Genomic DNA, 22835 nt, shown 5'->3' with positions numbered 1-22835 from the left:
GGATGTGGGCTTCCGTGCAGCCACCCTAGACAGGGGCGTTCTGGGGCATGGCCAGAGTGGGGAGCACAAAGCCGCTGGGCTCCCTACGCGTCTCCAGGGACTGAGACTCCCCGGGACGGACTCGAGAGGGGAAGAGCGGAGACGTGTCCCCTGTCCACAGAGGTTTCCGGAAGTCCTGCTCAGCGCCGCCTCCCCCAGCCCTGAGCTCCCGGGCCAGGCACCTGGCAGGGGCCCACGAGGCAGGGAGTGCGGCCCCAGGCCGGGTCCTGGTCCCCCGCCGTCCCCCGCCGCACAGCAACTGGGCCTACGGTTCCCTGCGCTCCCCCCCCCCCACTCCGGCCCGCACGGCCCGGCGTCTGGCTCGTCTGCCCGGCGGAGGGGGCGCTGTCGGCGCGGGCGGGCGGGGCCGGAGCGCGGGGGCGCGCGGCGCGAGCGCGGGGGCCGCGGGCGCGGACCGCGGAGGACTGGGGGCCTGGCGGGCGGCCCTGCGCGGTGCGGGGCGCGGCGGCGGCGGCGGCGGGCGCGCGTCCAGTGAGCGCGCGAGCGGGGAGGCGGTGGCGGTGCTGGCGGTGCTGGCGGTGGCGGCGGCGGCGGCGGGAGGAGCTCCCGGCCGCTCTTCGCGCTCCGCTCCCCGCGCTCCGCTCCTCCATGGCGCTGCCCGGGCCGCCCGAGCCGCCCCGCGGCGCGCCCCGCAAGGCGCCCAGCCTGCTGGAGATGGGGGCGCTCTGTCTGGACTCGGAGATCATCCTGGGCTTCACCAGCCACCTCCTGCGGCGGCGAGCCAAGGTGAGGGCCGAGCGGCGGGACCCGCGGGCGGCAGAGGCGCTGTCCCGCCACTTTGCCGCGCGCGGCCCCCGCGGCCGAGGAGGCGGCGCCGGGAAGGAGGCAGCAGGTCCGGCGGCGTCCCGCAGGCCGCGCTAGGCACCCGCGGCCACTCTTTCCCTGTCAGCGCTGCCCGCGTCTCCCTCTCCCCCGAGGCTGTGCTGGGGAGCCGAGGCGGTCAGCTGGCGCCGAGAGAGCAGCGCGGGGACTCCGGTCCCACTGCGCGCCTTGCCGGGGGCCAGGGGTCTCGCGGCAGACCCGGGGTCCCCGACGTGACTCCAGGTCCTGCGTGCACCTGCGGGTTCTGCCCGGCTGTGTGCGGGCTCCCGGAGCGCGGGTGTGGGGTGTGCGTACGTGTGCTTCCCCGAGCGCGGCGGCGGTGCCGACCCGCCGAAGTTGCGGGCGAGACCGGCCCCGGGGGGCGTCGGCAACGGGGCGTTTCTGCGGGCGCCTGTGTGGGGTGTGTGCGTGGCTCAGAGCCGCACGCCCCGGGCCCGTGTGTGCGCGCGCGCGTGTGTCCCAGACTAACTGAAGGGCGGGGACCGGTGCTGTCTGAAGGCGATGCGGCGCGGGACGGCCCCGCGGCACCCAGACGCGGACGGGGCTGACGCCGGTTTTCCCCCCACGGCCGAGACGAGATCGGACACGGCCCGAGCTTCCGGGCCCCGGCTGGGGCGGGGGGGGAAAGGCGCTGGAGGCCGTGGGACTGCGGAGCCAGAGTGGGGAGCCCCTGCCCACTTTATTCCCCGCACCCATCACTGGCGGACCACAAGTGACTCGGAAAGCAGGGCGAGAAGGTGTTACGAGCCGCTGTTCATTTTGGGGGAGTGCGTGCGTGGACGGGGAGGACATTCCAAGTAAAAGGGTGCGGGGCAAGACGTAATTGGGGGGTGCAGGCCAGTCAAGGCGCAGTCCGAACTGCTTGAGGGTTTGCCTGCGCGGGGAGCCGCGGGCCGGGGTCTCCGACCGGACCACCGCCCGCCCGCGGCCCCTTCTCTGGCTGGGCCCTTCCTGGGCCCCGGACCGTCTTGCCGGGACTCGCGGCGCCCGGTCTCCCCGGAGCCGCGGGACGGAGAGCGCGGCGGGCGGCAGGGGGCGCTCGCGCCACGGGAAGCTCGCGGCCGCGCCCTGCGAGCGGGACCCGGGCTGTCGGGCTGACCCGGAGCCTGGACCCGGAGCCGCCTGCGCCTCGGGGAGCGGCGCCTCTTCGGGCCGGGCTGGAGCGGGAGCAACCGGTCGCCGAGAAGGGGGGCGACCTCTCAGCCGGAGACAAACAGGCAATTAATTCCGGAGCTAAGTCCCATCTGCCAGGCCGGCGACAACAGGTCCCCCGCGCATCCCCCGGGCCCGCCGCGCCGCCGCCTCCGGCCTCCCGGGCGCGCAGCGCGCACACCCACTTTCCTGCACACGCGAGGCTGCCCCGTACGCGTGCCCCTCGCAGACTCGCGGAGCAGACTCGGACGCAGGCGCTGCACGTTCCGAGGCGCACCCCGCGGCGACGAGCACCTACGTGCGATTGTTAGACCCCAAGGGTGGTCCGCGACCCGCGGAGCGCGCGGGATTTGCGGGGAAAAGCGAGGGGGAGTCGGGGTCGGGGTTCAGCTCCTTCCTCGTCCTCCCTAGCTGTGTGACCTTGGGCCCTTTCTCTCTGCCGCCTCAGTGTCCTCGCGCGCAAAGTGAGGCGCGGGTTGGGGCGTCCCCGGGGACGCGCGGACCCCACTGTCCCGGGAGAGGAGCAGGGAAGCGCATGCGCGCCAGTGCGCCGGCTATCTCCCGGAGGCCCTCCTGCGCCCCTCCCTCCGGCTGGGACTCGCCTAACAGGTTGGGGTCCTGGGAGTGGGAGGGGCCGCGTGTCGAGGAGGGCCCCCTCCCCCACGCGCCGCCGAGCGCCGGGCTTGGGCGGGGCGGGCCGGCCTTCCCGGAGCCCGGCTCCCCCGGCCCCGCCCCCGCCCCCGGAGCCCCGCCCCCACCCTGCCCCGCCCTCGCCTCCCTGGCACTCCCGCCGCCGCCGCGGCCGCCGCGCGCTCTCCCGCACTCGCCGGCGCCGCCAACTTCGGAGCGGCCGGCCGGACCATGGGGGCTCCCCCGGGCCGGATCACGTAGCTGCGGCGACCCCGAGAGCCCGCGCCGCCCGAAGCGCCCGCGCGGCCCTTCCCGCGCGCAGGCCATGGGCGGCCGCGGCTCCCCCCTGTGCGCGGCAGCACCCGCGGTACGCGCGGCCGGGCCACGAGAGGGAGGCGGCGGCGGGCGCCCCGAGCCGGAGTCCCGGACGCCGAGGATGCTGGCTCGCGGGGTGCAATGCGCCCCCTGGGGGCCGCGCCTGGAGCGGAGCGGGGGGGGGGCGCCGGGCCTCCTGCTGGGAGGGACCCCGATCCCGACCTCGCGGCTGCGCGCGGAGGGTGGGCGGCCGGCTGGCGGCCCGCGCTCCGAACTTTGCCGAGTGCCGCGCTCTGCGTCCCGGACGCGCTGCGTCCTGCAGTCCGCGGGGCTGGGTCCCGGGGCGGCGCTGCTCGGGGGCCCAGGCTCACGTCCCCTTCTGCCCCCACCCCCGCAGGTGGCCGAGGGCGGCCCGGCCCGCGAGCCGCTGCAGCTGCTGGAGGTGTCCTCCCGCAAGAGGCTGCCCAGCGGGCCCGAGCAGGACCCATGCGGCAGCCGCCCTGCGCCCGAGGGCGCCGGTGCGGGCGCCGAGCAGGGCCACTCGGCGGGCGGAGGTGGCTGGTGCCGCCACTGCCACACGAAGCTCGCCGAGCTCAAGCGACAGGCGTGGAAGCTGGTCAGCGGGCCCGGGACGCCCCTCCGGGTAAGTGGACCTTCCTCGGACCGTCTTCTCCCGGGCTGCCACTTGGGAGACCCAGGGTCCCGGAGGGAGCGACGTTGCACCGAGCGTTTTTCTAGTTCTTCTGCTCCCTGGGCCTCGGTTTCCCCTTCTGTGACGCGCTGTGCGTGAGTTGCAGCAGTTCTAAGAGGCTCCGCGGTGGGATCGGAGGGGGGCTGGGCGGGCGTTTCTCCCCAGAGCCACAGATGTCCCACAGCTGGAATCCCAGTGTGTGTCTGGGAGGGGGAAGGGAGACGGGGATGGCGTGGACTCCACCCTGGGCGGGACGGCTCCTGTCCTGCCAGCAGCAAGAGGTTACTCCGCGCCTTGTTGCCCTTGGGGCTCCTGGGCCCCCAGCCAGGTGTCTGGAAATTGCACACCTGGGGCCAGAGGGCTTGGAGGGCCAGAGGGGGGCCTGCCGCTGTGAGGGGGGCCCTGCCTTCCCCCTTTCCCTGGGTCATGAATAAGAATTGTGTGTGGGACACAGCCTGGGGCTTTGCCACCTTAGGTGGTGGCCACCCATTTGGGAACGGAGGGGCTGGGCCCCAACAGCCTAGGTGTTTGCCGGTGAAGGGGGCTCTGCCAGATTCTCCAGCCAATGGGTTCGCCCTGGCCTTGGAAGGAGCTGGGACCATTGTTCAAGGAACAATGAGCCCTGGAAGTTTGCAAAGCCTGGGAAGGTGGGGGTCTCCAGAGGAAGCCCTTCCCGCCGGACCTTCAGTCTTTGAAAGCCTTCTTGGGAAGTCTGCATAATCCCCATTGAAGCTAAATATAGTTCTCCCAGCCGGCGCCTGGGGATGGGGCGATGGGGCGAGCGCCCGGGTTCCAGGGGGTCCCACGGTGTTCCTGTCTTGGGCAGGGGCGGGGAAGGGAGGCGAGTCTGGTTTCTATGGCCTGGAGGGGGGGACCTGCGGCCTGCCCCGGGTGGGGGAGGGGGCTGCACCCTCCAGATCTGCTGTTCTGAGTGGGGTGCAGCCTTCCCAAGCTCTGTGCCCCCAGATGGCCTGAATCTGGTTGAGAGGCAGCAGAGGACCCGCAGGCTCCCATGAGAGGGTGTGGGACAGGCTTCCTGGGCGCCTGTCAGAGCTCCCGGGCGGTCTTATTACCCAGTAGGGGAAACAGGCCCCGGAGAGGAGGGGCTTCAGGGACTGAGCTGGGTTTTGCGGGTGGTGTTGGGCGTGAGGCCAGATGGTTTGGGGGAGTGGGGTCCTGGTGGGGAGAGCCCCTCATGGGGGCGGGGGCGGGGCTCTGTGGTCTCCTCCTGCCCACACTGATCAGGGAAGCCTCTTGACCACCCAGAGTGCTCTCCTGCACCTGCACCTGCCCTAGCCTATTCTGAGTTCGGCAGTACCCCTCGGTGCCAGGTGGGGGCTCACCCCATTTCCTGGCTGCCCCTCGTACCCAGCAGCACGCTCACCCAGCAGACGGGGTCCCGTGCTTTGTTCCTGGTCTGCAGCCCCTCCCATGCTGCGTTTCCTCCTTTGTCAGATGGGTGTAGCCTCCTGGGGCCCTTCTGGGAGTGGGATCCAACCTGGAGGGTGCTTTGCCCAAGCATTTTCATTTTTTTCCCTGTGAGGGTCGAAGCAGATCTTGGGGGGCTCAAGGCCCTAGGGCTAAGCCACCCAAGCCAAGGGACATGGGGGTTGGGGCCTGAGACCCTGGGACCTTGGTAGGTGTCACTGACCTGGGCAACCCAGGCTTTCCCCGGCGTCCCGGCTGACTCTCAGCTGGGGCCTGGTCCACCTGCCCCAGAACTCCCTTCAGGGAGGGCTGCGAGGTGTGCTCTGGGACATGTGCAGGGACCTGCTTCTGCTTTTGGTTAGGGAGGTAGCTGGGGGGGACCTGTGTGTGACCGGCTTTGGGTAAGCCCGGTGCTCCTTCGAGCCTGGCCCACGTCCAGGAGCCCTAGGCTCTGTTCTGAGGCCAGCAGGGCACTGGAGCACGGAGTTGGTGTTCTAGGATTTTCCGCAGGGCCGTTCCTGGTGTTCGTCATGCAGAGATGAATTTCATAAGGACGGCACTTCAGACTCCGGGTGGGGGGCCTCGCTGGGCTCCCGTGGTGGGGCTGGAGCCAGACCCCACCCTGGCTATTGGAGGCCCTCCCCTTAGGGGTTCCGGCTTGATCTCAGGTGGAGAGGGAGGCTTTCGAGGGTAGAGGGACAGTGGATGTTAGCTAGCCCCAGGTCACCCCATCCTGTGCCCCTGGAGTCCCGGCCAGGGCTCTGCCCAGCTGGCTCCTTGCCCTTCCTCTTTACTGGCAGAAGCTGTCTGCTCTGGGGCCTGGGGCAGGTTTGTGGAGCCCCGGGACTGTTTCGTACCCATTTCGTGGGCAGGTAGAGCAGTGCCCGCACACGGCGGCTCGAACAGCCCAGCCCTCACTGCTTTGCTTGGGTGTGGGCTCGAGGGTCATTCTGTGCCTGGGTCTTGGCCCCCCTGGGGTCGAGTGGGGGCAGTTGGAACCCTGCGCAGGCTTTAGGTGGCCTGCCTCTCCCTTGCCTCTGTCCTCTCTTCAATCTGTGCCTGCCTCAGTTTCCCCATGGGGGAAGTGAGAGTGACTGTGGTCCCCAATGAGGGAGGTCTTCTGTGGGGAGTGGATAACACTGTGCCCTGATGCTGCTGGGGGTCACGGGCAGGGAACGTGCTCTGCCTGCCCAAGTGTAGCCTGGGAGGGTGTCCTACCCGTGCCTGGAAGGGCAGTGGGCCTGGGTGTGCAGAGACACCCAGAGGGGGGCCTTCAGGCTGGACAGTCCCCGCTGACACCACCCCCCCGCCGCCGCCCCAGTGCGCCCGCCTCTTCTCTTACCAGGTTCCCCAGGCCTTGTGTTCAGGTGACCCTTCAGGACCCTTCCATGGCCTGGACTGTTCTGCAGCCTCCCGGGGCCCTGCCCACTGTGGGCCTTGCTACAGACACCCTTCTCCTCCCCGGAGCCCCAGCGTCCCCAGACCACCCTGCCAGTTCCCTGCTCTGAGCTCCCGGTGCCCCCTCTGCAGGGGGCCCTGCCTCTGAGAAGTTGGCTAGGGGCTTGGGACACCTCCCTCCAAGGGACCAAAGCCGGCCTTCCTCTTCCGCACGCCTGAGTGCCCCCCGCCGAGCACTGGCCCCTCTGTCCTTCTCATTACCCCAGGACCCCAGGCCCTGGCCTGGCCCATTCTGTGTCCTCGCCCATTAAGGTTCCTCCAGGTTCCTGCAGACCCTGTCAGCGCCCCTTCCAGTTCAGTGCCCGATGCCTGCCCCGCCCCAGCTCCCACCCTCAGGGCCCCCAGAGGGGCCTTGCTGAACTGTGGACCCATTAGACAGGGTCTCTGGCCGGTCCCAGTCCTGCTAGCCTGGCCTGGCCTGGCCTGGCCCTGTCAGGCGAGGCTCCCCGGGAGGCACACTCTTGCACACGGGGTCACCTCTGCCTGAAAGCCCCATCCTCTCTCTCCCTCCCATGGTGGTCTGTCGCAGATGCTGCTTTTGCAGACCCCTGGCCCTCGTCCTGTCCACGCTCTGTCAGCAGACCCCCACCCCAGTCTCTAGCATCCCTGGTACTGGTGCCCACGCGGCTGACCGTGGTGGGGACACTCAGACGCGCTGGCCGGCTTCACTCAGTACACAGCTCCCACTGCTTCTCCGTGGTCATGAGCCCCCACCTACCCCGTGAGCTTCCCCTTCCCCCATCTCTGGGAGGCCACCACTGCTGCCCCCTGACCTGGTCCATTCTCAGCCCCTTTACACCCCTTGACCACTGTGTGGCTTCTGTGCCCTCTGTGCTGCCCCGAGGCCGGGAGCTCTGTCAGGGCAGGCATGGGGTCCAGGTAACCCGGAGACGTTTGTTGAATGACTAAGTGACCAGGCTTTTCCTCCCTGACCCCTGTGGATTTCAGCCCCACCGCTGCCTGGCTGGATTCCTGCCTTCCCCTCCCCCACCCCGGGTGACAGCCTCCGTGGAGGATGGCGACCCTTACCCTCCTTGGTGTGGCGGAGGCCCGGAAACCCCCCCCCCCCATCAGACGGGCCATCAGATGGGTCCTGTGGAGGTGGTGGCTCTCCCAGAGACCGGTGACGTTGGCTGTGTCATTACTGCTGCTGAAGGGATTAGCGCCCCTGGGGGAGGCAGGGATCAATTCTCATTCAGCCCTTGCAGGCTCTTCCTCACCCTGGCAGGGGGTCTCCTATGGCTGGTGTCCTGGAGACCCTCCTGCTTGTCTCTGTGGTTCCTGGGGAGGGGGTGGCACTTCCGCCAGCTCAGCATTCCCCTGTCACTCCCCCCTCCAGGAAGCCTTTCAGGCTCTGTCCATGGCCTTCAGCTCTGCTTGCACTGACATGCAAGAGTGGGGTCCTGGGTCTGCTGTCCCACTGGCCTCTGGTCCCGGGAGAGCAGGGCAGAGCCTGGCCGGTGTGGGACATTTGCTGCCTGCTCTGGGTCCCTGAACCCTTGTTCTGTGCACTGTTTTGAGTCTGGCCTGAGCTCTGCCGGTTTCTGGGACCGCCTCTGAGCCAGGGCTGCCCTGTCTGCCTTGGGGCTCCACAGACCGGGACCCTGGCATGCGCAGTGTGCCCCAGGAGCAGCCGGGGAGGTGTTTGAGGGGCGGGAGCTCCCTGGGGCTGCTGGCTGGGCGGTCTCCCAGCTGGCAGGGGGCTCGGACGACTGGGCTGGGAAGGCATCTGTCTGTGCGGCTCGGAGGCTCCCAGGCCACCGCAGGGGACCAAGCCTGGGCAGGGTGAAGGAGCTGGCCGGGTGTGGGCCCTGCAGTCCCAGCCCTCATGCCTCTCGGGAGGGAGTTTGCTTGAGGGGCTCTGGGTGCTCTTGGAAGTAGGGCTGAGCCAGGGGTGTGTGCGGTGGTGACCGGCCTCGTTGCCTCTCTGTGGAGAGGAGCAGGGTCAGGGAGGGCTGAGTCCCTTGCTCCCCCTGGGTCAAAAGGGGGGAGTTTCACTTTTGGTGTCACGTTTTGTGGCTGGGGGACCCCCATGGGGCTATGTGCAGGGTCCTTGGCCCTCTGTGGGAGGGGCTTCTTGGCCTCATCTGGTCTGGTCTTGGACCGGTCCCCCAACCCCCAGCAGCACCCAGGCTTCAGCTCTTGCGGCTGGGCTGGGGCAGGGGTGGGTGGGCTCTGCCAGGCGCCTGGAGCTGGCAGATGTATAGTCCCGCGTGGCCCAGGGCCAAGGGCTCTGTGTTTCCCTCCGACCTTGTGTGATGGATGCTGGCCTGCGCCGCTGCCCGTTTCCAGGTGGAACCTGCCAGTCGTGGGCCTGCCCGATACCCTGCTGGGGATAGGGCGGCAGGGTCGGCCTGTCCCTAAAAGTCACTGTCCCCCCTTCACAGCTACAGCGCAAGGCCAGAGCCCAGCCGCACGGACTTGGCCTGTCTAAAACCCACGGGATTGTCTGGAAGCCATTTCCGTGTGGCTTGTTTGGCAGTCGCCCTTAATGTGGCCATGGGTCTCCGGATCTCGTCCCTGGGGTCCCCTTCCCTGGGCCCCATTCCTTCTCAAACCTTCCACACTTGGATCCCCAGCCTTGTTGCCCAAGCTCGCTGGTCCGAGGGCCTCAGGCTCAGGCTCTGCGTAGCAGGGGGAGTGACGTGGTTCCCAGCGGCGTGGGTGTGTGGACATGGGTCCGTGGCCCCTGGGCTCTGGCTCTGATCCAGCCCGCGCAGTGGCCCGGCTGGAGGCCGGGGGCTGCCTGGCGGTGGTGTGTCTGCGTGCTGGATCCCGAGGTGACCGTGGGGTCCGTTCTGCCTCGTGTCCATCTTCTCCGCTGGGGGATCAGCGAATAGGGTTGGCTGGGTTCATGCTGTGGGCGTGGCTGCCCCCGTGGGGAGGGGGACCCCTCATCTCTCCGAACGCCCTGAGGCCTGGTGGGGAGAGAAGCCTCAGGGCGGACACCCGGGGTACCTGGCCGGTGGGGCTTCGGAGAGCGGGCAGGGAGCTCACTGAGCCCGACCACCTGACGTGGTAAGGGAGGCAATAGCAGGCGGAGGGGTGCCCACGGAGCCCAAGACCTCTCGCCCTGGCTGCTCTCCCTCCAGGGTTTGTGGGGATAACTGAAGTGCTGTGGGCCTGGGAGAGAGGGCTCTGCAGCGGGGCATCTTGGAGGGCCTCCTGGAGGAAGTGGCATTTGATCTCGGTTGGAATTACACCCACAGAGAGGGGGTGGAGGTCCCTGGGGAAGGGAACACGAGGAGCTCCAAGATGGGGGTGGCCGGAGCACGCATGGAGACTGTCCCAGGGCGCCAGGTAGACACAGGGGAAACCAGGATGGGGTCAAGGGTCAGGGTGTGGTGGACAGGAGTCAGACTCCAGCCCGGGAGCAGAGGTTGGGGCCTGGAGTGTCCGGGGGCATGCTTTGATTCAACAGCTGCAGCCAGGGGCTGTGTGCCGAGGTTCCCAGCAGGAGAGCGTGAGGGCCCGGCTCAGGGGCAGGTTCCTCTCCTGCATCTGTACCTGCCCTTGGCTGGCCCGTCCAGCCTCCCTGGGGTTCCGAGCCCTGCTGAGTGGCATCGGGAGCCCTGGGCACGGCCTGGCTTGTAGGGCACAGCGTGGGCCCCACCCTCGTGGTGAGACTCTGCTGTGCCCGTTGCTTGGATGAGAATGAGGTCCCTGGGGGCTGCAGCCACACCTGCAGACTCGGACTGAGAGCCACGTCTGGGTGAGCCCCAGGCTCCCGGAAGTGCGTGGAGCGCCTCTGAGTGGCGGCGCTCCTGGGACGCCGGGCTCTCCGGCCCCTTCCCCTGGTCGAGGCCATCCTGCTGATCTTGCCTTCGGCCGCCACGGTCCCCACCATGCTTGTGTGGCGTTGGGTGGAGGACAGGGGAGGCCATTGAAGGGTCTCAATGAACTAGTGTGTGTCCTGGGCTGCCCGGCTGGCTGGTGCCTGGCACGGGGCCTCAGGGCCAGGTGCCAGTCCGCGCTGGGTGGGCCTGGCTGCACCCCTCCCCCGCTCTCCCCACCCTGGCCTCTGGCAGAGGAGGGGAGCTGGAGGCTTCTCTGGGGCTTTCGGAACTGCAGACTCATGGGCCTGGAGGGGTCTCCAGGATTCTGGCCGGCAGATGGGTGACGGTCTGGCTCAGGGGTCCCAGGTCTTCCTGCCACACTCAGGGGACATGGGTGGGCAGGGCCTCGGGCTGACCGTTGGGGCCTTGGTGAGGGGCCTGGCTGGTGGGAGGGGCCAGGGAGGGGCACCCCCAGGCCTCAGGGTGCTCCTCCAGGCATGGTGTCTGGGTCTCTTAGTCCCCCTAGAGGGTCTGCCAGTGGGCCCCCTTTCTAAAGACAGGGTGACCGGCCCAGGGAGAGTCGTCTTGTAGCTCTGAGGTCTGGGGTTTCTCCCAACCGGGTTGCAGAGCCCCTTCCTTCCTCCCGTGTTGGCCTCAGCTTGGGGCTCCGGTCAGCTCCTGTCCCTCCCTGTGGGTGGGCTCGGCTGGGCCTGGGCTGGGAGAGGCCTCTCCCGGCGGCTCATCCCCGGAGAAGTCCCTCTGGCCTCCGATGCGGGAGAAAATGAAAAGATTACTTAAAGCAACTTGGAGAACCCGGAAAGGAGATGAAACATGGCAAGTCGTTACTTTAAGGGGGGGTGGGCTCCCTAAAACCCCAGCGGCGTGATGGGTGGGTGGTGCGCAATGCTCAATTGAATCAAATTAAGAAAAACATTTTCCAAATGCAAGTAAAATATCTGTTTAATTAGACTGTGGAGAGGAAATGAGAAGTAATATTTTGCGGTGGGGTAATCACTGTCTTTCTGAAGGTGCTGGGCTCAGAGAAGGGGTAGGGGATGAGTCGTGTGGCCGCTGGTGTTCTCGGGGGTCAAAATTCCTGAAAATGGGCCAGCATCCCCTCTGGGGCTCGGGCCTGTGGACACTGGGAGCTGCCCGGAGGCCCCGTGTCTGGGAGAGGAGAAGGCTGCCCCACCAGCCTTCCCAGTTCATCTGAGCAGCGAGCGCTTCTTGCCTTGCCCTGCCCAGAGCCGGCCCAGCCTCCGTCGGAGGGGCTTGGGGTCGGGTGGGGTCTCTGTGTGGTCACCCAGGGCAGGGCTCTGTGTCTCTGTCTCTCGTGCGTATGACATGAGACAAAGGTTTTGGAGATGCCCCTGCCCTTGTGCCAAGAGGTCCCTGTGGCCCTGGGGTGTCAGCTGGGCCTTCCCCAGTGATGGGGGCCCCCTGGCTACCAGGGTGGGGGAGGGGTGGGTGGCCCCATGGTGGGCTTTGGTCTGGGACTGCCCCAGGTGTGTCTGGGCTGGGCCTCCTGGGGGCTTGTGAAGCAGGACCTGGGTTTGGTGTGGGCTCTCCCTCCCCGCCCCCCACCGAAGCAGACCTCCTCGGTGCCCTCCTGGGGCTTCGATGCCCAGAGCCTGAGGCCTTGGCGGGCCTGGGGCCTCCCTGCCAGCTGCCATCTGAATTCCTGATGACACAGCTGGGAGGGGGGTTTGCTCTGGCTTCCTGTCGCCTTGCCGCCAGCGCCCCCTCCCCCATCCCCACCCAGGTGCTGGTGGGGGGCCGGGGCGGGCTTAGGTCAGTGAACTCCCCCACCCCTGCCCTGCCTTTCCTTCCTGCCTCCTCTGTGCTGGCCACGCAGGGGGTGCCACGGGGCTTCCCCAGAGGCCTGAGGTCCCCAGGCCAGGCAGAGGCACTGGAACAATGGGCAGCTGGGTCTGGCTTGGAGGGGGTTTGGCGGTGGGGGGGAGCTGGGTGGAGCTGGGCTGCCTTTCAAGTCGCTAATGGCTTTAGCAGGCCTTCCTTCCCTCACACCCGCCACATTAGCAGCCTCGCAGCCTCCCGCCGAGTGGAAAAGCTGGAGTAATCAGAGCCGGGCCCTGGAAAACAGGCAGGGCAGTGACATGGACGAGCCTGGCCTGTGGCCGGGGGACTGGCGTCTGGGTTACATCTGTGGCCCCACGTGCCAGCGCCGGGGGGGGGCGCGGGCCGAGCTTCCCCGGGCCTCCGCAGCTCGCAGGGAAGCTGGGCGGCAGGGCGGCTCGGGGCGTCCGCTCGTGGGGACCGGACGTGGGGCACTCTGGACCTCGCCAGAGAGAATCCAGGCCTTCTGGAGGGACCCGCAAGTCAGGTGGCTGGTGTGGCGGGCCTGGCCGGGGGCCACCCTTTCATGGGAACGGATCTACTTGGGGCGCGTGGGGACAGCTGTGGTCTGAGGCCGAGGCCACGCGGGGCTTCCAGGGAGCGCGAGTGGTCCCGCGGAAGGGACAGCAGAGCCGGCGCCCCCTCTCAGCAAGGCCACCCCCCATAGCTGGTCCCCAGGGTCTGTGCGCGGGGTTGGGCGGGCCACAGTTCAGGGCTGGGGAGCCTGGCTGGGGTGAATGAGATGCACCTGGTGGGATGGTGGCCTCAGTTTCCTCTTCTGAGTAATGGGTGTATTGGGGGAAGCTGTAGGGAGTGGCCTGGGGCCAGGTAGGGGAAGGCTCCAGCCCTGGGAAGTTGTCGCAGGCCCCTGCTGGGGTCAGGGAGGGGGCAGCTTGAGGTCCAGCCGAGTGGCCCAGCTGGGCACTGTGAAGACGTAGCCCTGCATTTGAGGTTGGTTCTCTGGAGAGCCCTGGGAAAGTCCTGGGCGGTCATGGCCACCGCTGGACTGAGCCAGTGCTTTGTCAAGGGGCTGCCCTGGGCAGGCACCTGTGGCTGGGCCTTACCTCCCAGGGGAGGGGAGGAGGAGGAGGGGCTGGCCTTGGCCTAGAGCCTGATCCCCACGGGGCTGCCCCAGGGAGGAGCCCCATCAGAGCCTGGTGGGGTGGTCGAGGGACAGGGCATGAGCCCTGGGACTAGGACTCTTGATAGCGTTTTTCCAGTGAGGTTCCTTCTGAGGATTGGCTCTCTCTTCCTCTTCCTTCCAGAGGTGTCACCTCTTCCCGGAAGCCCTCCCTGACCTCCAGGCTCTGGGCTGCCCTGGCTCCTGTCCTTCACCCTTTCTGGGCAGCAGGCTCACAGAGACAGCCATGTGTGCCCCTCGTGCAGTGCACAGTGGGGGAAACAGGACCGCAGTGGCAGTCACCATGCCACACAGGCCCCGGGGACCATGTCCCTGCCTGTGGTCGAGCGCGGGCTGGGCACGGAGCCTCCTGCCTCCTTGCCAGCTAGCCCCGGTGTGTCCGTCCTCACCCCTCCCGGTGTCCTTGGTGACTTATGTGGGAGGGGTGAGCCTGGGACCGCACTTCTCTTTCCAGCAGGGAAAGAGCAGGGCTGGAGCAGGGCTGTAAGCCAGGGGGCCCCTTGTGGCTCTGGACGGACGTCGCTCTCACTTGCGGGGGCCCCGGGGTGCCAACTGCACACATCCAGTCTGTGGGGGGTGGTCTGGCGCTGCTTTCTGCTGGCCTCCTGGCTGCTTTTTAACCCCCTGGCCCGGGCTCCCGGTGGCCTGGCTCTTGGCCGGGGGGCAGCGTGCCGAAGCCTCGTTAGCCCGGAGAGAGTGTGATAATGAGGGCGGGGGAGGCCGGGAGCTGTCGGGGTGCCGCTGGCCTCCCTGTGAAGCTCCGATAATTATTTTCCTGCTGGGCTCGTGCAGACGAATCCGTTGGGGGCTCATTCATCAGTTGGGGTGATGCAGCGGCCCCAGCTGTGCCCAGGGTGGCACAGTGGCCTGTGCTGTGGGGGTGAGGCCCCAGGGCAGGGTCCCGGGGCACTGACCGCTCTGTTCCTTGCTCCCTCCCCAGGACCCTTGCCTCTCTGCGTTGCTCCTCGACAAGCTGCCGGCCCCCGGGGTCCTGCCCGCCTGCCGCCCGGAGGCCGAGCGCCGCTGTGACGTCTGCGCCACGCACCTGACCCAGCTGACGCGGGAGGCCCTGCGGCTGCTGCAGGCTCCCGCCAGCCGTGACGCCCCCGACGCCCCCCATGGAGGCCCGGGCCTCGTGCCCTCCAGCCCCGGCTCCGGGACCAGCCTGCGGGATGCGTCCGTGCCTGCGGGCCCGCCGGGGAGGCAGCCGGGCCGGGCGGGGCCGGACAAGAGGAAGGCGCTGGCCTGGCCGTCTGGGCCCAGCGTCCAGGTGTCGGTGGCCCCGGCTGGCCTGGGCGGAGCCCTGAGCACAGTCACCATCCAGGCTCAGCAGTGCCTGGAGGGCATGTGGAGCGTCTCAAGGGTCAACAGCTTCCTGCCGCCATCCTGCCTGGTGAGTCCACGCGGCTGGGTGGGTGGCTGGCCTCCTGAGGCCACCGGGCCGTGGGGTCCGACTCTGGGCTCCCTCCTGGGGGTCCCGTCCACGTGTCTGCGTGGCCCGTCCTGCGCAGGCTCAGCGGCTCCCCGCTGCGTCAAGGAGCCGAGCACATGGGGGGAGGCCGCTTCCAGCCGGCCCGGGGTCCCCGCGGGCAGAGTCCTCCCGTGCTCCTGGTGCTCTCCCTTCGTGAGGCCCCTGCGGGCATGGCCGGGACGGGTATGGGCTGCCCCTGCTTCTGAGGGCACGTGTGGTGCCGTGGGCTGGCGGGAGGGCTCCCGGGACAGGTCAGACCCTCCTTCTCAGGGTGAGCGGCAGGGGGATCTCCAGCGGCTGCCGTGCCAGGTGCCCCCGAGGCTGTGGCTCAGCGGGCAGAGCTCGGAGTGTAGGTGGTGGGGGAGGTCTGTGTCTGCTCCCGTGGCCTCTCAGGAGACACCTCTTTTCAGTTGGCTGCAGAGAGGCCCCCACAGAGGCTCTCGGGTGCACCAGATCACTGCCCACACCAGGGGGCACGGCCTCCGTGGGACCAGCTCTGGGCACCCGTGGGTGCTGTGGTTGCCGTGGACTCGGACCATGTGTCCTCCGGCAAAGCTCTGGGCCGGTGTCACTTGCGTGGGTTGGGATGAAGCTGGCCGGCCTTGGAGGGCGGAGCTGGGGCCAGCCGCATTCCCACGGGTCACAGGGCTGGGCTTCTGGTGGTTTCTCCCAGTGACTGCCATGCCCCCAGTTTTTCATCAAGCAGAAACTATCCAGGATAGGAGTTGGGAGGGGGATTCTCCTGGGGCACTGGGGGAGCTGGTTTGGGTCATACGTGAGCTCACTGTCTTGGGGGCCGCCCTGGGAAGGCTGCTCTGCCCGAGCCTCAGGGGATACCTTCTCCTGAAGGTCTGTGCCTCCGGCGGTTCCCACCCTTTTAGCGGACTGAGACTGACAGCCCAGCACAGGGTTCATCAGGCAAACAAGTAGGAAGGACCTTCTAAGCAGAAGGAACCCTCTGTGTGGAGGCCCAGAGGTGTGAAGCCTGAGGCCTCCCTGGAGGTGTGAAGCCTGAGGCCTTCCTGGAGGTGTGAGCCTTGTCAGGAGGGAGGGCTGTGACAGGGAGCAGGGAAGGTGGAAGAGAGGTTGGGGGCCTGGGACAGGCTGCGATGGTGTGTGCGGATACATGGAGAAGCACCCCGACTTCCACTGGTGTCGCCCTTCTCTGGAGCCAGAGGCCGAGACCGTGGCTGAGTATGAAAGCAAGTTGTTCTCCAGTCACAGCAGAGCTGGCTGCACAGGCTGCCCAGTGAGTGTCTCTGAAGTAGAGCAGCGGTAAGCCTTCCCTATGGGCCCTGGGCCCCATGGGGCTGGGCAGATGGAGGCATAGGGAGGGTCCCCTGGGATAAGGTCACATACAGTCCTGAAGCAGGACAGACCCTGCCCTGTCCCCGCCCTGGGCTCGTGGGCCCTTCTAAGTCCAGGGCCAGGTCAACATCAGTACGTCCAGCACAGCCTTCGGAGAGATCTTGCCCTTGCTGGAAGCTGGATCCTGCGGCCCATTGCTGGGGCCAGTCCTCCAGAGGGCACTCTGTCCTTGGGGCCTCTCTGGCCCTTGGCAGCTTGGGGATGGGGGGCACAGGGGCTCAGGGAAGAACTTCGGGTCTTGAACCAGCTTCTGGTTGGTGTGCAGATGGCCCCCGGGTGTGGTCTGGCTGCTTCTGACTCCTCCTTTGTTGAGTCCTGGGGTGAGGGAGGAAGAGGCAGCCAGCCCCCACCAAGCGCGCACGGTGCCTCCTGGCCTGAGAGCTGAGCTGCCCGGGCGGCATGTGCTGGGGGGCAGCACTGAGCTGACGGGGAAGCTCAGGAGAGCCGGGTGGCTTCCTGGAGGAAGTGACATTGAGCTGGGCCCAGTGGGAAGCAGAGATGGCGGCCCAGCATGAGGTGTGGTCAGGTGCCTAGGGACTATGGGGGCCACTGGCAATAGCCAGAGGAATCCTTACCTGGGGAGGGAGCCGAATGCTTGTCTTACTGGGGCCTGGAGTGCTGGGCGGAGAGGGCGGTTGGCCTTCCCGGTGAGAGTGCCCAGGAGGGAGAGGAGGGACAGGAGCTGCCAGTGGGAGCAAGGAGGCTCTGTGCAGCCGGCGTGGGCAGGCTTTATGCCTCCTTGGGCCTCGGAGGCGGGTGTCACTGGCCTCTGGCCGGGCAGCCCCGCCAGCAGCCAGCACGTTGTAAAACGTGGCCATTGAAGCTTTTCTCTGTTTTACGTCCACATCGATCGCGTTTGGGGCGGGCGAGGATGGATTTATCCTTAGACGACCGCGCTGGCGATCAGTGGGGAGATGATTAGACGCATAATAGAACTTTAGGATTCAGATGAGGAGATTTCCCCGGAACTGGGGCATCGATTGCTAGAGGTGGCTCTGGAATGTTCAACCGTTGCGAGGGTATGCTCCTGGAGGGTGTGCGGTGAGGGTCTCCCACGGCCCATCTGCAGCCCGGGGCGCGACACCGGTCGGGCTAGCTGGGAGGGCCGGGCAGCAGCCCTCCGATCTAGTGTGTGGGGAGGAGGCAGATTGTGGCAGGGATCGTCTTTGGAGGGGGGCAGGGAACCAAGGCTCTGAGGGCCTAGAACATTCTGGGTGCTGTGGCTGGGAGGAGCCTGCCCTGTGGCCTGTGTGGGGTCAGGTCGGGGGCGTGGCCATCTGGAGAGCTAGCCACAGCTGTAGTCAAAACCAAAGCCCGCCTCCCTCGTCTGGGAGCCCAGAGCTTGGCCCTTTCTGGCTCATTCCACCTCCCCAGTGTCCAGTGGTGCTCCGTGGATGTGGGGCAGTGGAGGCCCGGCCTGCATAGGGAAGCTGGAGGGCTTCCTGGAGGAGGTGCTGCACATGTCTTTGATGTACAGACAGGAGGTGAGGTCATTTTGGTGGGGGCCTGGGAGCGGGTGTCGCTGACCCCTGTAGCAGCCTGCTTGCCTCCCCTCGTCCCTGCCGTCCCCGGCGGGGTCTCAGGTGGGTGTCCACCCGGCCTCAGCAGTGTGTCTGGCAGAAGGTAGAGGGCTCTGGTCTGTCTCTCTGATCTGGCCCATTGCTGGTGCCCTCGCTCTGGGCCACAGTTTACCCACTGTAGAATGGACGTCGGACCCGACAGCCTCCTCCTCCACGTGCTGCGGGGAAACTGCTTCTGTGACGGGAGGTGGGGGGTGGGACAAGGCGCTTGCTGGGGTCATGACGTCCTTGGCCTGAGGCCCTGTCTGTGATCAGGCGGGGCTCTGAGAGGCAGCTGGGTTCTCCCAGTGAACCGCCAGTGCCCCGCGCCGGGTTGAGAGCGTCTGCACGACCCCGGCCTCGCTGTTCCTGGCCCCCTGTCCCCTTGGCTGTCCCCACCGTCCGGCTTGAGATGGCCCCCAGTGAGGTGTTCGTCCCGAGGGTCAGGCAAATGTGGTCCTTCACGTGCCAGAGCTCGGGCCCAGATGGTTCTGAGCAGGGTTAGTCTGGTGCTTCCCAGACGGTGCTCCCCGGAACCCGGCACGCCCCGCCGGTGCTGGCTGGAGTTGGGTGCCTCCGGGGGCCCGTGGCACGGCGTGGCCTGCCTCACGCTCTCCGCTCCTCATGCTTCTCTCTCGTGGCTTCTCCGCTGCCTCCATCTTGTTTTGTTCGGCGTCCGCCCCCCCCCCGCACCCCTCTCTTCCGTCCTCCTGTTGTGGTCGCCCCTCCCGCCCCCTCCCTCCCGCCGCCTCCGGCGTCTTTTGGCATGCCCGGCTTCTGCTTCTGGCAGAATCGGCAGGGGCCAGCCTGGTGGCCGGAGCCGTGTCTAGGCAGCTCGTGGGACGGTGGAGCTGAGGTGCCTGTGGGACTCCCGAGACAGGTCAGTGCGGGTGGCCTGCGCCCTCGCCGGGTGGGGTCAGAGCGTTCTGGCTGGAGGCGGACAGGCTGCATGTGATGGTGGGCTGGCCCGGACGTGGACGGAGTGGCCGTGGACGGCCCTGGTGCGGCGGCTCTGTCCCCTCTGTGACCCTACCCCTGCTTCGGTCCCCTGCTGTCCAGGGTGCCTCACTGAACAGAGTGACCCGGCCTGGCCTGGGCTGCTGGGCCTGGGCACCATGGCAGACACCCCGGGGGCTGGATGGAGCCAGGGTGGGCACGGGGTGGGCGAGCCTCTGAACCCAGCCCCGCTCTGAGGAGCGCCTGCCCCAGCGGTCCCCGCGGATGTGGCAGAACGTCCCAGTCCCTTCCTCTGCTCTGCTCGTTCGAGTCCGCTCTTTCTCAGGGAGCAGGTGCTTCTGGGGGTGCGGGAGGAACCCACGTTTGAGGCCAGGGTGTGTGTGTGTGTGAGACGGGCGTGGGGGGACAGGCAGACGGCCGGGCCGGCGGGGTGTCCGTGAGGCTGGCTGCCGCGTTACTCGTGCAGCTCCCTGGAGGAGAAACAGCTTCTGGTTCTTGATGGCTGGGTCTCGGCCTGGCTTACCCTCCTTCTGGAAGGTTCCCTGTGAGCTGGCATCCCCTCTGTTCTAGCAGCCCCAACTCCCTCAGGCCCAGGGGTCGCCTCCCAGCTGTGGGCTAGGTCTGTCCTGTGTCTACGTCCCCGCTAGGCTGTGTGCTCCTGGGGGACACATTGACGGGGCACTTACAACGGGCCGGCAGGGTGTTAGCGCAGGGACATGGAGGAGGCCAGGTATGTGCGAGAGGCCATGAAAGGTGCTCGTGAAAGCCATCGGCATGGGAAACTGTGACGCTGAGCATGGCCCCATGACTCCCGGGGGTGGGCTGCAGGAAGCACTAGACAGGCTGAAGGAAGCCGAGGCGGGGTCAGTGGGCCAGAGAGGCCTGGCCAGGGCACACGAGGCAGGTGCAGGGAGGGGCCTGGGGAAGGAGAGGGCCGGCTAGGCTGGGTTCTGAGGGCTGCATAGGAGTTCCTGCCCTCTAGGCAGAGGCAAGGCAGGGGACAGGGTGTGGTGGGTGAGGGCCTGAGCTGTTTCAGGTTCACCCTTCTCTGCTGCTGACCTGTCCTCGAACCCCCCGGGGAACGGCCGCAGCCCTGGGAGCTGGGGAGGGTGTTGTGTGCCTTTCCTCCAGCTGAAAGTATGGGGCTCTCTGTACCTTCCTTTGCAGACATGGTTTTACTGTGTCCCAGGAGGGGTGTGGAAGCTGGTGCTGACCGCGGGCCGGGCAGGGTGAGACCCTCCGCTGTGGCGGCAGGACCGCCTTCGGAATGTTCCTCCTGGGCATATGGTGGCTTGTCCTGTAGCCCCACCCTGGGCTCTGGCCGTGCCACTTGGGAGACCCCCAAGGACGTTGAGCCTTCCAGATGTGACTGCTGCCTGGGCTCCTCACCCTCAGGGTCACCAGGCAGGCTCATGTTTGGTCAGCATGGGGACCCCGGTCCTCCCCAGTGGGCCTAGAGGACAGGAATTGTCCACAATTCCTGGGGCTGAGTGGAACCTCGGAGGCCTGGGGACGAGGCGTGGTTCCCTGGGGAGCCTTGAGGTGGGGCAGGGTGGCCTAGGGGCAGTGGATGGTGCTGGGGGTGGCCAGGCCGAGGCCGGCTGCTTCCCTCCTGCCCTGCCAGGGGCCAGGTCTGGCCTGGGGGTCCAGGGCCCAACAAGCGCCCATGAACGCAATACTCAGTGTAGCCAGACCTCGGGTTCGTTGGCGCCGACTTAGGGATCATTCAGTTACATTTCTGCTTCGTTACGGGGCTGTCTCCCTTTCTAGAATTTACTTTAGCTAATTAGTTGGAAATGCCAGAGTAGCATTGCAGATGACGGGAACATCGTACATTATCATACACGGGGCAGTTAGTGCTTGTGACGAATATTTATTGTGGCTTCTTCCCGGCTCGTGCCTCTGGGCGCTTGCAGGTGGCTGGCCCGGGGCTGAGGGCGTGGGCCTCCCCGTCCATCTGTCCCGACCACTGTGCCCACGGCGTTTCTGGAACCTGATGGGGGAGGGGCTGGCAAGTCTGGCCCTGGGGTGGGCGTGCGTGTCCATGTCTGCTGCAGGGGCCCTGCTGGCCGGCAGGTCGCGGGGCCCCGGGGCGTCTGCCGGGCTCCGGGGCATGCGGCTCGGGCTCCCCAGCGCACGTGCGCTCCTCAGCGGGCTCCCTCCCTCCCGCCAGGCGGAAGCGGCGGTGGCTGCCGTGGCGGTGGCGGACTCTGTCCGGGACGGTGCCCCCAGCTTGGGCTCTGACGGTGTGTCGAAGACGTGGGGCCTCGGCGGGGCCTGCAGGACGGCGCTGGTCACCCCGGCCCCGGGCACCCCGGCGGGGGGCTCCCCGGGCCCGTCAGCGGCAGCCTCCTTCTTCATTAGGTACGTCCTCTGCGGCTTCTCGGGGGGGCCTGGGTCTGGCTCGGGGCCCCGAGCGCTGTGGGCGGGGACCTCGGCTGCCGGCCCCTGTGGCCCACGGGCCTTCCCCGTGAGAAGGGCGGCCTGGCTGCTGCCCGGTGGGGCAGATGGGGGCGGACGGGGGGACCGCTGCCACCGGGCACTGTGTCAGCGGCTGTGGGCAGCGGAGACCTCTCGGCCCGGGGGTGGGATGCCACCACAGACAGGGTGCGGATCGAGTCCCTGCCCCTCCTGAGCTGGGTGACCGCGGGCAAGTCTCACAACCCGTCTGTGCCTCAGTTTACTCTGCTGTCAGATAGTGCTTGCTTCGGAGTTACGGCAAAGGGCAGCGACTTGATGTCTGAGGAGGTTCAGCCCTGGGTGTCCTGGGGTGTGGGCTGGGGCTGCAGGACAGGGCTTGCGGGAGGGTCCTGGGATGATGGAGGACTTTGGGGAGAGCTAGGGAGGGTGTCCTGGAGGGCGGGGTCCTGGAGTGTTCCGGGGGGCAGGGTACCGGCACGGTTGCTGTGGTTACAATCAGCTCCAGGAGCCGTGTCGTCCTGTCCTGTCCGGCCCAAGCACTGGTGGGTGCATGGGACCGGAGCCCTGGGTGTGGTTTCCCGGGGCCCCAGGTCCAGGGGATGTGGGCTGGGGCAGCCCAGGCCCGGCAGGCCCGGCAGCGGCGGGGGAGGGAAGTGCGGTGGGAGCAGGGCTCTCTTCCCCGCCCCCTGTCCCCGGGGACCGTCACCCCTCCCGGCAGGGCGCAGGGGTTCTGCAGACAGGAGGCCGAGCTCTCACCCTGCGTGGAGGCCCGCGGCTTACAGGATATAATGGTGGTAATGAACGGTAATGGTAGGACCAACCGCGGGTCACTGTCCCATTAGCAGCCCTGGCGGGCACTGATAAACTTGTCCATGAATCATGTGAGGCGGCGGGAGCCGGGCACCTTATCAGCACGGGCTGTGGGTTTGCCTGGGGGGTGAGCGGTGCTGTGTCTCCGGCTGGTGAGTGCTCTGGCTGTGGGCTGGCGGGGGTTCTGCCCTGCAGCTTGGGGGTCCTGTGAAGGGCAGGGGAAGGGCAGAGCAGTGAAGGAGCCTCCGGGGTTCGCCTCCGTCTCCAGGGCTCTCCGTGGTGGCCACGCTCTGCGCTCCCACCGGCCGGAGGCTCTTCCGCCTTCTGGGAAGGAAGACCGGCCCTGGCGGTCCCGGTTCTGGGGGCCACACTGGCTCATTAGTAACCCCGAGCCTGCCAAGCAGGTGCTGGCCGCCTTTTGTCTCCCTGGGAGCAAGGCTGCTGCTGACCTTGGGAAGTTACCATAGAAACAAGTGCTGGGGACAGCGGGAGGCAAGTTTCCCGAAGGGGCGGGAGGCGTGCGCAGTGCCGGCTGCCATTACTTCCAGCCTGTTGGACGGCCCTGAATCTAGCCGCTTCTAGAAGAGTCCTGGGCCCAGCTGGGGGTGGGAGGCGTGTCTGGTGGGGAACGCCATCCTGAGCGTTCGCCGGACTCGGGTCAGAGACCGCCTGCGCGCGGGGGTCGCAGGACCCTTAAGCCGGTGTGGGGGGGAGGCTGCGGCTCAGAGAAGGGGCTAGTCCAGGGGCCCTGAGAGACTGCAGCCATGGGGGCCTCCGGCATGCGCGGGGCTGCGTGTCCGTGCTCCCACCTCTGCCCCTCGCCAGGCTCCTTAGGGACGGAGCTGAGCTCAGCCCACGCCCTGCCCCTTGGCCAGCCGGCATGGGTGCGTATGGAGACAGCTTGGACTGCAGCACGGCG

General features: G+C 67.6%; 1 protein-coding gene across 6 annotated transcripts in view; it reads left to right on the top strand.

Annotated features, from left to right (window-relative positions):
- Positions 1-545: 545 nt before the first annotated feature.
- Positions 546-22835, top strand: part of KIF26A (kinesin family member 26A) — a 40163-nt gene continuing 17873 nt past the window's right edge. For 2 of the 6 annotated variants that reach the window (XM_082737402.1, XM_082737401.1), the window contains exons 1-4: positions 2832-3031; positions 3377-3622; positions 14271-14723; positions 20859-21049. In XM_082737402.1, the coding sequence (XP_082593528.1) occupies positions 2990-3031; positions 3377-3622; positions 14271-14723; positions 20859-21049 (932 nt within the window). In that variant the 5' untranslated portion in view covers positions 2832-2989. Of the gene's footprint in view, positions 787-2830; positions 3032-3376; positions 3623-14270; positions 14724-20858; positions 21050-22835 lie in introns of those variants that run through there. The other 4 variants (XM_082737398.1, XM_082737400.1, XM_082737399.1 and 1 more) reach the window with 4 other exon arrangements.

This window comes from Mustela nivalis (assembly GCF_964662115.1).
Source record: "Mustela nivalis genome assembly, chromosome: 6".
Classification (NCBI taxonomy): domain Eukaryota; kingdom Metazoa; phylum Chordata; class Mammalia; order Carnivora; family Mustelidae; genus Mustela; species Mustela nivalis.
This window is presented reverse-complemented; position numbering and strand designations above follow the sequence as displayed.